The sequence below is a fragment of the Phocoena phocoena genome, chromosome 11, assembly GCF_963924675.1.
Source record: "Phocoena phocoena chromosome 11, mPhoPho1.1, whole genome shotgun sequence".
Classification (NCBI taxonomy): Eukaryota; Metazoa; Chordata; class Mammalia; order Artiodactyla; family Phocoenidae; genus Phocoena; species Phocoena phocoena.
Window position 1 is genome coordinate 52,370,227 of NC_089229.1, and position 13,863 is coordinate 52,384,089.

Genomic DNA, 13,863 nt, shown 5'->3' on the forward strand with positions numbered 1-13,863 from the left:
GACACTAAAAACTATGTTTTAAAAAATACTTAGTGATGTGGGAAAATGTTAATAACATCATTAAATTTAAAAAGTTTAAAAAAGCAAATATGTTATAATTTTTAATAACAGATTTATTGAGATACAATTCACGTATTTGAAGTGTATAATTCAATGGTCTTTAGTACACTCAGAATTGAGCAACCATAACTTCAGTCAACACTTTCATCATCTCTAAAAGAAATCTTACATTCACTAGCAGTCATTTGGTATAATACAGTTTTTATCAAAAGTATGTAGTTATGGTATATCTACATAATGGAATATTATCTGACAATTTAAAAAAGTGCTGACACATGCTACAACATGGCTGAACCTTGAAAACATGCTCAATGAATTAATCCAGTCACAAAAGACCACGTATTGTATAATTCCATTTATATGAAATGGCCAGAATAGGTAAATATAGAGAAAGTAGATTAGTGGTTGCCTAGGGCTGAGGTTGGTGGTGGTTTTGAGTAAATGGGAAGTGTCTGCTAATTGGGATTCCTTTTTGGAGTCAGGAAAGTGTTCTAAAATTGATTGTGGTGATTTTCATAATCCTGTGAATATACTAAAACCACTGAATTGCAAACGTTAATGGATAAATTGTATGGTATGAGAATTGTGTCTCAATAAGCTGCTTTAAAAAGTACATATATATATATATATATATATATAGAAAAAAATCTGGGGAGATATTAAAAAGGTTAATATTATCTTTGTGCAGAAGAATTATAGATGATTTGTTTTACTTAGTTTCTAATTTTCTATAGTAATCACATATTAGTTGCATATTAAACAATTATTTTTAAAAAGCACTGATTGGCTATTTGATGATTTTAAGGAATTACTGTTATTTTTTTAAGGTATGAGAATAGTATTGTGGCTATGTTGTATAAAAAAAGAAAAGAACTGTCATTTCCCAGAGACACACACACAGATGAAATGATCGATGTCAGAGGGATGATATAAGGGGTATACGTGGGACAAGACTGGCTAAGAAATGGACATTGTTAAAGCGGGGTGATTATATTATTTATACATAAATATATCTTTCTGTATCCTTTTGTAGATGTTTGAAATTTTCTACAATAAATAAGTCAAAAAGAAGGTAGGTTACAAATAGGAGAGCACAGTTCCACTTTGTTTTTTGTTTTTTTTTAAAGTGGTAAAAACAGATTTTATTTAGAAGCTATTGCAATATGGGAAAAGAGACCTCAGTCTAGAACTGGGGTCAATTCCAAAGACAGCATGGGCAAGTGGGGATTTATACCACTTTGGCTTTTAAAAACAGTTGTGACCTAAATGTCCATGGACAGATGAATGGATAAAGAAGAGGTGGTACATATACACAATGGAACACTACTCAACCATAAAAAAGAACGAAATAATGCCATTTACAGCAACATGGATGCAACTAGAGATTATCATACTAAGTGAAGTAAGTCCGAAAGAGAAAGACAAATACCATATTTTATCACTTATATGTGGAATCTAAAATATGACACAAATGAACCTATTTATGAAACAGAAACAAAATCAGGGACATAGATGATAGACTGGTGATTGCCAAGGGGGAGGGAGGTGGGAGAGGGTAGGAGTGGGAGTCTGGGATTAGGAGATGTAAACTGTTATATACAGAATGGATAAACAACAAGGTCCTACTGTATAGCACAGGCAACTATATTCAATATCCTGTGATAAACCCTAAGGGAAAAGAATATGAAAAAGAATGCATATATATGTATAACTGAGTCACTTTGCTGTACAGCAGTAATTAACACAACAGTGTAAATCAGCTATACTTCAATAAAGAAATAAATTAAAATAACAGTTGTGTGTGTATATGAATATAAACGATCAGAATGCGTACACACTATTGATTCTCTTTGGGTAGTGGCATTATGTATGACAGTATTTTGTTCTATGTGCTCTTTAAATATTTTTCAAGTTTTCTACAATGACTACGTGTTGGTTTGGTGATAGGTTAAAAAAAATCTACCCTCCTAAAAAAAGTTTGCTTGTGTCCAAACAGTCCCCTAAATAATAACACATAATGATAACACATAATGAAGTGCAAATGTTTCCTCTGGGTTCACAGCCCCAAGGCAGTCAGGAAAAACCATGAATTGCTTGAGCATGTCTACTAGAGCAAGTCACTTGGATCTATGCCCTAGGGAACCTCAGAGCCACAGTACACGGACATTTCAGTAGCTGCCCAGACTGTGTGGGTATGATCTGGAGCATTCACAAAACCATTCACAAAGTGGATGGTTTACAAAAAAAACAAAAACAAAATCCTTGGGTAAGAAATGGAGATACTATCAAGCTTATTTCAAATTTAGACTGCCTTTGATGTCTTCATCCAGATAAGTAATTTTTAAAAAGAAATTTATAGTGAATTGGGGATGAATAGTGCACACTGAAAAAAAAGAAAGAGAGAGAGAATGCTAAGACAAATTCCCTTTTACTACACTTGCAAGCAAGCTTCCAAAGAACATGGTATTTAGGGGCATAAAAATGGCACAATAATAACTCACCACACACACACACAAATCTTTCCCCAAACAATTCAAAAGTAGGTAAGCAAAAGGTAGTAGGCGTTCCAGAGACTTATGTAAACTCTTAGAAAAGATGAAAAGGAAAGTTTTTCTATACGATATAACTATCACATGAAATTACCTTAATAGGGAAAATCAAATCCAATTATGGTGATGCTAGAAGATGACATGGACAAAGCAATCAATCTCCATGAAACCTCTCTCTCTCTCTGCTAACATTTCTAAATCTTTTGCTTCTATCACATACTTAGATTGCATTTATTTGTAAATGTCTTATCTCCTCTAGTAGATTTTAAACCTCCTGAATGCAAAAATCAAGTCTTTGAATCCTGAGAAAGTTTTGCAACATTGCAGGCGATTAATCAACGGTCCAAATCATTAGAAGTCTGTAATATCAATGAAAGGATATAATCACGAACGACATATACCATTTTCAAATAATTCACAGACAATCCAAGAAAAAAGATATATCATGGTCACATGGTAAGAGAAAATGCACGCCTAAAGACAAATCAATAATAGCCAGGAACCCCCTTTTAAATAGATTAGATGTTGGAAGAAAGGGGGTTGTTATATATAGTGCCAGTAAGTGTTCTTGAAAAACATCCCATTCTGCAAAATTACGCACTAAAAATAATAGGACTTATAATAATGTAGGGTTGGGACAGACTATTCAACATCTACTAAACTCTGTAATTAGAGCACTAACAAAAACATTAAAAATACTACTTAAAGGGCTTCCCTGGTGGCGCAGTGGTTGAGAGTCCGCCTGCTGATGCAGGGGACACGGGTTCGTGCCCCGGTCCGGGAAGATCCCACATGTCACGGAGCGGCTAGGCCCGTGAGCCATGGCCGCTGAGCCTGCGCGTCTGGAGCCTGCGCTCCGCAACGGGAGAGGCCACAACAGTGAGAGGCCTGTGTACCACAAAAACAAAAACAAAAACAAAAAAAACTACTTAAATTACTAGCAAGTTAAATCTCTACTGGTGTGTGCACCTAGCATCCTTAGTGGCCTTAATCCCCGGGGGACTCCTGCTTCTATGAGATGTCGGTCCTGGAGGGTATTCATTTCCACTAGAGACTATTTTCATAAAAATTAGCCCAAGGATATTAACCCATTTTTTCCCATTAATCCATTGTTTAAATACAGGGGGAAATGTCTCTGCAGCTTCTTTATTTGCACCTGCAGCATTTCATATAAGGCACTCCTCGCATAAAAGAAAGATATTTCGAGAGTTTAGAAGGATGGGACTGGAGTCGGAAGACAACTGCTCAGACTGCCAGAACACCCTGTTCACTGTTCGACATTAGATGCTTAGAGGGCTAAATCAAGAGTGTTGGAGGAGGAACTGTAGAGCTGGGCTTCTTCCTGGACCTGGACTTACCTCTTCAATGGCTAGGTGGCTGACAGAGTCTTGGTGCTCCAGCCGGGTGTCAGGCCTGAGCCTCTGAGGTGGGAGAGCCAAGTTCACGACATTGGTCCACCAGAGACCTCCCGGCCCCACGTAATATCAAAGGCAAAAGCTCTCTGAGATCTCCAACTCAACGCTAAGACCCAGCTCCACTCAACGACCAGAAAGCTACAGTGCTGGACACCCTATACCAAACAACTAGCAAGACAGGAATACAGCCTCATCCATTAGCAGAGAGGCTGCCTAAAATCATATTAAGTTCACAGACACCCACAAACACACCAACCGGACGTGGTTCTGCCCACTCATCCACCAGAACACAGGCACTAGTCCCCTCCACCAGGAAGCCTACACAACACACTGAACCAACCTTACCCACTGGGGGCAGACACCAAAAACAATGGGAACTATGAACCTGCAGTCTGCAGAAAGGAGACCCCAAACACAGTAAGATAAGCAAAATGAGAAGACAGAGAAACACACAGCAGATGAAGGAGCAAGGTAAAAACCCACCGGACCAAACAAATGAAGAGAAAATAGGCAGCACTCCTGGAAAAGAATTCAGAGTAATGATAGTAGAGATGGTCCAAAATCTTGGAAACAGAATGGAGAAAATACAAGAAACATTTAACAAGGACCTAGAAGAACTAAAGAGCAAACAAACAATGATGAGCAACAGAATAAATGAAATTAAAAATTCTCTAGATGTGATCAATAGCAGAGTAACTGAGGCAGAAGAACGGGTAAGTGAGCTGGAAGATAAAATAGTAGAAATAACTACCACAGAGCAGAATAAAGAAAAAAGAATGAAAAGAATTGAGGACAGTCTCAGAGACCTCTGGGACAACATTAAATGCACCAACATTCGAATTATAGGGGTCCCAGAAGAAGAGAAAAAGAAATGGACTGAGAAAATATTTGAAGAGATTATAGTTGAAACTTCCCTAATATGGGAAAGGAAGTAGTCAATCAAGTCCAGGAAGCACAGAGAGTCCCATACAGGATAAATCCAAGGAGAAACATGCCAAGACACATATTAATCAAGCTATCAAAAATTAAATACAAAGAAAAAATATTAAAAGCAGCAAGGGAAAAGCAACAAATAACATACAAGGGAACCCCCATAGGATTAATAGCTGATCTTTCAGCAGAAACTCTGCAAGCCAGAAGGGAGTGGCAGGACATATTTAAAGCGATGGAAGAGAAAAATCTACAACCAACATTACTCCACTCAGCAAGGATCTCATTCAGATTCGACAGAGAAATTAAAACCTTCACAGACAAGCAAAAGCTAAGAGAATTTAGCACCACCAAACCAGCTTTACAACAAATCCTAAAGGAACTTCTCTAGGCAGGAAACACAGGAGAAGGAAAAGACCTACAATAACAAACCCAAAATGATTAAGAAAATGGTAATAGGAACACACATATTGATAACTACCTTAAATGTAAATGTATTAAATGTTCCAACCATAAGACAGACTGGCTGAATGGATACAAAAACAAGACCCATACATATGCTGTCTACAAGAGACCCACTTCAGACCTAGGGACACGTACAGACTGAAAGTGAGGGGATGGAAAAAGATATTCCATGCAAATGGAAATCAAAAGAAAGTTGGAGTAGCACTTCTCATATCAGACAAAATAGACTTTAAAAATAAAGGCTATTACAAGAGACAAAGAAGGACACTACATAATGATCAAGGGATCGATCCAAGAAGAAGATATAACAATTGTAAATATTTATGCACCCAACATAGGAGCACCTCAATACTTAAGGCAAATACTAACAGCCATAAAAGGGGAAATCGACAGTAACACAATCATAGTAGGGGACTTTAACAGCCCACTTTCACCAATGGGCAGATCATCCAAAATGAAAATAAATAAGGAAACACAAGCTTTAAATGATACATTAAACAAGATGGACTTAATTGATATTTATAGGACATTCCATCCCAAAACGACACAATACACTTTCTTCTCAAGTGCTCATGGAACATTCTCCAAGACAGATCATATCATGGGTCACAAATCAAGCCTTGGTAAATTTAAGAAAACTGAAATCATATGAAGTATCTTTTCTGACCTCAATGCTATTAGACTAGTTATCAATTACAGGAAAAAATCTGTAAAAAACACAAACACATGGAGGCTAAACAATACACTACTAAATAACCAAGAGCTCACTGAAGAAATCAAAGAGGAAATCAAAAAATACCTAGAAACAAATGACAATGAAAACACGACAACCCAAAACCTACAGCATGCAGCAAAAGCAGTTCTAAGAGGGAAGTTTATAGCAATACAATCCTACCTTAAGAAACAAGAAACATCTCAAATAAACAACCTAACCTTACACGTAAAGCAATTAGAGAAAGAACAACAAAAACACCCCAAAGTTAGCAGAAGGAAAGAAGTCATAAAGATCAGATCAGAAATAAATGAAAAAGAAATGAAGGAAATGATAGCAAAATCAATAAAACTAAAAGCTGGTTCTTTGAGAAGATAAACAAAATTGATAAACCATTAGCCAGACTCATCAAGAAAAAAAGGGAGAAGACTCAAATCAATAGAATTAGAAAGGAAAAAGGAGAAGTAACAACGGACACTGCAGAAATACAAAGGATCGTGAGAGATTACTAAAAGCAACTCTATGCCAATAAAATGGACAACCTGGAAGAAATGGATAAATTCTTAGAAATGCACAACCTTCTGAGACTGAACCAGGAAGAAATAGAAAATATAAACAGACCAATCACAAGTAATGAAATTGAAACTGTGATTAAAAATCTTCCAACAAACAAAAGCCCAGGACCAGGTGGCTTCACAGGTGAATTCTGTCAAACATTTAGAGAAGAGCTAACACCTATCCTTCTCAAACTCTTACAAAATATAGCAGAGGGAGGAACACTCCCAAACTCATTCTATGAGGCCACCATCACCCTGATACCAAAACCAAAGATGTCACAAAAAAAGAAAACTACAGACCAATATCACTGATGAACATAGATGCAAAAATCCTCCACAAAATAGTAGCAAACAGAATCCAACAGCACATTAAAAGGATCATACACCATGATCAAGTGGGGTTTATCCCAGGCATGCAAGGGTTCTTCAATATACGCAAATCAATCAATGTGATAAACCGTATTAACAAACTGAAGGAGAAAAACCATATGATCATCTCAATAGATGCAGAAAAATCTTTAAACAAAATTGAACACCCATTTATGATAAAAACCCTCCAGAAAGTAGGCACAGAGGGAATCTACCTCAACATAATAAAGGCCATATATGACAAACCCACAGCCAACATTGTTCTCAATGGTGAAAAACTGAAACCATTTCCACTAAGATGAGGAAACAAGACAAGGTTGCCCACTCTCACCACTCTTATTCAACATAGTTTTGGAAGTTTTAGCCACTGCAATCAGAGAAGAAAAAGAAATAAAGGGAATACAAATCGGAAAAGAAGAAGTAAAACTGTCACTGTTTGCAGATGACATGATACTATACATAGAGAATCCCAAAGATGCTACCAGAAAACTACTAGAGCTAATCAATGAACGTGGTAAAGTAGCATGATATAAAATTAATGCACAGATATCTCTTGCATTCCTGTACACTAATGGTGAAAAATCTGAAAGAGAAAGTAAGGAAACACTCCCATTTACCACTGCAGCAAAAGGAATAAAATACCTAGGAATAAACCTACCTAAGGAGACAAAAGACCTGTACTCAGAGAATTATAAGACACTGATGAAAGAAATTAAAGATGATACAAACAGATGGAGAGATATACCATGTTCTTGGATTGGAAGAATCAACATTGTGAAAATGACTCTACTACCCGAAGCAATCTACAGATTCAATGCAATCCCTATCAAACTACCACTGGCATTTTTCACAGAGCTAGAACAAAAAATTTCACGATTTGTATGGAAACACAAAAGACCCCGAATAGCCAAAGCAGTCTGGAGAAATAAAACCGAGCTGGAGGAATCAGGCTCCTGGACTTCAGAGTATACTACAAATCTGCAGTAATCAAGACAGTATGGTACTGGCACAAAAACAGAAATACAGATCAATGGAACAGGATAGAAAGCCCAGAGATAAACCCACGCACAGATGGTCACCTTATCTTTGATAAAGGAGGCAAGAATATACAATGGAGAAAAGACAGCCTCTTCAATAAGTGGTGTTGGGAAAACTGGACAGCTACCTGTAAAAGAATGAAATTAGAACACTCCCTAACACCATACACAAAAATAAACTCAAAATGGATTAGAGACCTAAATGTAAGAGAATGAGAAACCTAAATGTAAGGCCAGACACTTAGAGGAAAACATAGGCAGAACACTCCATGACATACATCACAGCAAGATCCTTTCAGACCCACCTCCTAGAGAAATGGAAATAACAAAAATAAGCAAATGGGACCTAATGAAACTTCAAAGCTTTTGCACAGCAAAGGAAACCAAAAGCAAGACGAAAAGACAACCCTCGGAATGGGAGAAAATATCTGCAAACAAATCAACGGACAAAGGATTAATCTCCAAAATATACAGGCAGCTCAATATCAAAAAAACAAACAACCCAATCCAAAAATGGGCAGAAGACCTAAACAGACATTTCTCCAAAGAAGATATACAGATTGTCAACAAACACATGAAAGGATGCTCAACATAACTAATCATTAGAGAAATGCAAATCAGAACTACAATGAGTATCGCCTCACACCGGTCAGAATGGCCATCATTAAAAAATCTACAAACAATAAATGCTGGAGAGGGTGTGGAGAAAAGGGAACCCTCTTGCGCTGTTGGTGGGAATGTAAATTGATACAGCCACTATGGAGAATAGTATGGAGGTTCCTTAAAAAACTAAAAATAGAACTATCATACGACCCAGCAATTCTACTACGCGGCATATACCCTGAGAAAACCATACATCAAAAAGAGTCATGTACCACAATGTTCACTGTAGCTCTATTTACAATAGCCAGGACATGGAAGCAACCTAAGTGTCCAATCGACAGATGAATGGATAAAGAAGATGTAGCACATATACACAATGGAATATTACTCAGCCATAAAAGGAAATGAAATTGAGTTATTTGTAGTGAGGTGGATGGACCTAGAGTCTGTCATACAGAGTGAAGTCAGTCAGAAAGAGGAAAGCAAATACCGTATGCTAACACATATATATGGAATCTAAAAAAAAGAAAGAAAAAAAAAAATGGTTCTGAAGAACCTAGGGGCAGGACAGGTATAAAGACACAGATGTAGAGAATGGACTTGAGGACACGGAGAGGGGGAAAGGTAAGCTGGGAAGAAGTCAGAGAGTGGTATGGACATATATACACTACCAAAGTAGATAGCTAGTGGGAAGCAGCCACATAGCACTGGGAAATCAGCTCGGTGCTTTGTGGCCACATAGAGGGGTGGGATAGGGAGGGTGGGAGGGAGTCGCAAGAGGGAGGAGATATGGGAATATATGTTTATGTATAACTGATTCACTTTGTTATACAGCAGAAACTAACACACCATTGTAAAGCAATTATACTCCAATAAAGATGTTAAAAAATAAAGAAAGGTATTTCTGTAGATTTTCCTTTTTTTCCCTTATTTTCTTCCTATTTTGCTTCGTATTTAATTTTGAGAAAGCTTGTCTTGGATTGTTACAAAACATTTACTGTGGTGTGAAAAATCATGCTGGAACCAACACAACTTCTGGGTTAAGCTAACATCATTTCTAAATACACATGAAGTAATTATGGCAGAGAAACACATATGTTGCTGGACAGATAGATTGGTAAATGCCTGACCCAGGTACTGGCATATGTGACCTGAGTTTGTAGTAGGAGTAGTTGTAATAGTTGTGATGGTGACAGCTAGCAACATATACTTAGGCTTATTATGTGCCAGGCATGATGCTATAAACACTTAGTATGGATTATCTCCTTTATTCACACAGACTCTATGAAGTAGATAAAGAAACAGATATTTTAAAAGATTAAATATTTATCTCTGCCCCAGGTTACAAAGTTGTTAAGTGTGAAGCTAGGATTTGAACCTAGATCTTTCTGACTCTAAGGCTTCAGCTTTTAATAACCACAATAAAATAATATTTCTCATCTAATGGAAGTGTGATGTGATTTTGCAGTAGTAAATGACAATGCAGCCCACTGGTCTTTATCTAGCTGGCATATGTAAACATAAATGTTGATGATGTATGTACCTAGAAAACCACTGAACATTAGAGAGTGCTTATAATTTTTGCAGATTTAGACTTCGTGGCTAAGCTGGTGAGGGAAATCTTTGCATATGGCCAAAGGAGAATTCCAGAAGTGTGACACCTTCTCAGTTCTTTCCAGCTGAGTCAGAGGCTGCTGTGATGACTCAGGCTATGCGAGGGCCTTGGAATGGACACTCAGGCACACTTCTGAATTCCACACACGCATCAGACTGTATGGGGCGGGGGTGGAGGTAATTATCACCAGGGAGTTCATACTCAATGAGATCTAGGACTTCGGGCATGGATGCCAACCAAATAATCTTGGTGGAATTTTGACTTTTCATTTAAATTCTATTTAACAACTATGAATTATTCACTTACCACATGACTGGAATTAACTATGCCAAGTGTTGTAGCTACAAAACGGAATAAACTGTCAAGACCTCACACGCCCATGGAGCTAAATGTAGACATTTCATTGAACGTACTCCATGCTGGGCACTCTTCTTGGCACTTTACATGTATTAACTCATTTAATTCTCACAACCCTATTATATATGGACTAATGTTCTCCCTATTTTATAGATGATGAAACTGAGGTGCAGAGAGGTTAGGAAACTTGCTGAGCAATTTGTACCTAGGATTTGGACCTAGGCTATTTGAGTCTGGAACCTACGTTCTTAGCCTCTTCCCTAAACTCTCTGTAGTAGAGGGAGACAGAGAGGTTAAAAGTAATTGTAATGCGGGGCTTTAAGAAAGATTATAGACATATGTATACAATGGACTATTAGTAGAGGAGAAAGTGACTAATGCTGCCTCGGGTACTAGGGAGGATGGCAGTCTGGGAGGAGTGCCAGTTCAGCAAATCCTTCCTAGTGGATGTCAAATGGCTGTCAGGGACAGCAGATGAAACAGCACAGGCAAAGGCACGGAGGTGGGAAATGGCCTGGCGTGCCTGCAGGTTGCTACTGTTGAAATCGAAAGGCAATAAGGGGGCTTCTCTGGTGGCGCAGTGGTTAAGAATCTGCCTGCCAACACAGGGGACACGGGTTCGAGCCCTGGTCCGGGAAGATCCCACATGCCACGGAGCACGTAAGCCCATGCACCACAACTACTGAGCCTGAGTTCTAGAGCCCGCGAGCCACAACTACCGAAGCCTGCGCTCCTAGAGCCCGTGCTCCGCAACAAGAGAAGCCACCGCAATGAGAAGCCCGCGCGTCACAAAGAAGAGTAGCCCCCGCTCGCCACAACTAGAGAAAGGCCGCGCGCAGCAGCGAAGACCCGACGCAGCCAAAAATAAATAAATAAAAGAAAGGCAATAGGGTAGTCGGCAGGAGATGAGTGCATAGAAGGAGAGGAAGAATTTCATTCTGTGAGTTGGCCATACCAAGGGGTTTGTTTTCAGGTGGGAAATATTGATATAGGTTTTAAACGGGGTGGTGCAGTGGTGGTAACGTAACACTCGATTTGCCCTTTTGAATCTAGCTGGGGTTGAGAGGTAAGGAAAGAGGGCAAAACCTACACGTAGGGTCTCCCAGTGAGAAACCAAGGCCCTGGTGACGGGAATGGGGAAGGAAGGGTGAGTGGAGAGATCTTCTGAAGTCCGCTGGACCTGCTGATTCAGGGGGGAGGTTTGCTCATTAGAGTAAAGCTTGATTCTCATGGAAGCCCTCACTATGTGATTTAAGTCAGCTCTCCACCCTTGCCCAGGAATTTGGACTTAAAGGACACTACATTTATAGAGGTATGGGACGTGACTGAGGTTAAATACCTAATTCTCAGTATCATTATTTTCACCTTCCTTCCTGTAGTGACAAGAGCTCCCCACCCCCTGCAGAAAACAGCAATGCTTTACTCTGCTGCTGACTATGGGTTTCATAATACATCATACATGGTCCCAGAGCAACTCTGCCTATTAGCTGGGGATGCCCACTGACAGATAATTACCACCTGCTGTTCCGGCACTGTAATAGTGATCATTTATCTCCTTTTACCTTATTTCTTTAAAAAAAAAATTACTTATTTGGTTGCACTGGGTCTTAGCTGCAGCACGTGGGCTCCTTAGTTGTGGCATGCGAACTCTTAGTTGCGGCATGCATGTGGGATCTAGTTCCCTAACCAGGGATTGAACCCAGACCCCCCCCTCCCCCGCACTGGGAGTGCAGAGTCTTATCCACTGCGCCACCAGGGAAGTCCCCACCTTTTACCTTGTTTCTTGAAGTAACATTCGAAGATGGATAAGTTACCCTACTCCTAAGATCAGTGGAGAAAACTAAGAACCAAAAGCCAAAAAGGAGTTATATTTCCATGCTTACAGCCTTCTCCTCACCTTCAGCTGGTTGGTACCTGCCTCTCTGCTCTATCCCACATACTAACGGGGAAGCTCTCGGGCTCTGTGGGGCCCGAGGAATGTTTAGGAGCAGAGCCCACTCAGCGAAGGGCGAGGCCACAGCTGGGAAGATGACTCACGCTGGATCCAGAGAGAAAACAAATAGTCTCAGAAATTTGGTGGTGATGGGTAATGGTGGGGGAGGAAGATACAGGGAGAGGGGCCACTGCCTTTTCCAGGAAATTGGTTAGTGAAATAATTTTAGTGGGAAAAGAATTGTTAAAAAAAAAAAAAGCCCACTTACTGACACAAGAAATCAGATCATTAAATCTTTCCTTAGGAAAGAGGGGGTTTTCCAGCCCACGGAAGTAGAGCTTTAGAACGCCAGCAACTGAGTTAATATCGTGGTTACTCTGCTCGTCAGCCAAAGGGTTTTCACCTAAAAAAAAAAAACAAAAAAGAAAAATTAGTTACATGCACATGGCTTCTCTTTTTATCTCTGAACAAAAATGTTTCTATACTCACACACACATTTCTATATATACATGTATCTTTTAATTATGTTTTATGCAAGATTATATGCTACTAAAATTAAAATAACTGGTTTAGATATCCCACCCCATGATTAACCTAAAAATAGTTGGTTAAAATAAAGCTTTTTTTTTTATCATATGCTACCAAATAATCCCTTACAGATTACCTAAATCTTAAAATAAAATATTGTGGGATTTATAATTGGACCCAACTTTTTTTTTAAAGCTAAAATCTGTTATATTAGGTTGACATAAATTCAAATACTATATTCTGTGTTTCTTATTCCGCTGGGGAAAAGAAACAATATAGGTCTGTCTGGCTATGCTATTTGGATCAGCAAAATTTATCAGAAATACTACAGGACTCACCTAATTGTGAATACCGACAATTAAATAAATACTTCTCAAAGTGGCATGGTGGTGTTCACAGCAGACTTGAAAGCTGCTTTCAGCAGTGGGAGATTTTGAAATCAGAGAGAGGAATTTGAAAATGTACCCTAACAGTACCAAGGAATTTTCATAAAAAGTGGAAAATTTAAAAATATATCACAAACATGAAATTATATTATTCTTTATACTAAGCACTTTAAAATGATCAGGTAACTGACCTGGCTTGTCCACCTCCCTGAGAATCAAACTGAAATAAAATCCTTAAGAAGTTCAACATAATGTACAGCCTTAAATCAAACTCCATTTTTTTATTCACAGGTCTGCTCTTCTAAAGTTCACAAAAATTGTACATTGAGTTTTAACTTTTTTTTTTT

The 13,863-nt window shown here is 38.6% G+C and overlaps 1 protein-coding gene across 2 annotated transcripts in view; it reads right to left on the reverse strand.

The window, feature by feature from the left end:
- The window catches only part of SRGAP1 (SLIT-ROBO Rho GTPase activating protein 1), a 270,991-nt gene that overhangs the window by 28,787 nt on the left and 228,341 nt on the right, over window positions 1-13,863 (reverse strand). For both annotated transcript variants that reach the window (XM_065888084.1, XM_065888085.1), the window contains exon 15: window positions 12,871-13,005. In XM_065888084.1, coding sequence (XP_065744156.1) covers window positions 12,871-13,005 — 135 coding nt within the window. The remainder of the gene's footprint in view (window positions 1-12,870; window positions 13,006-13,863) is intronic.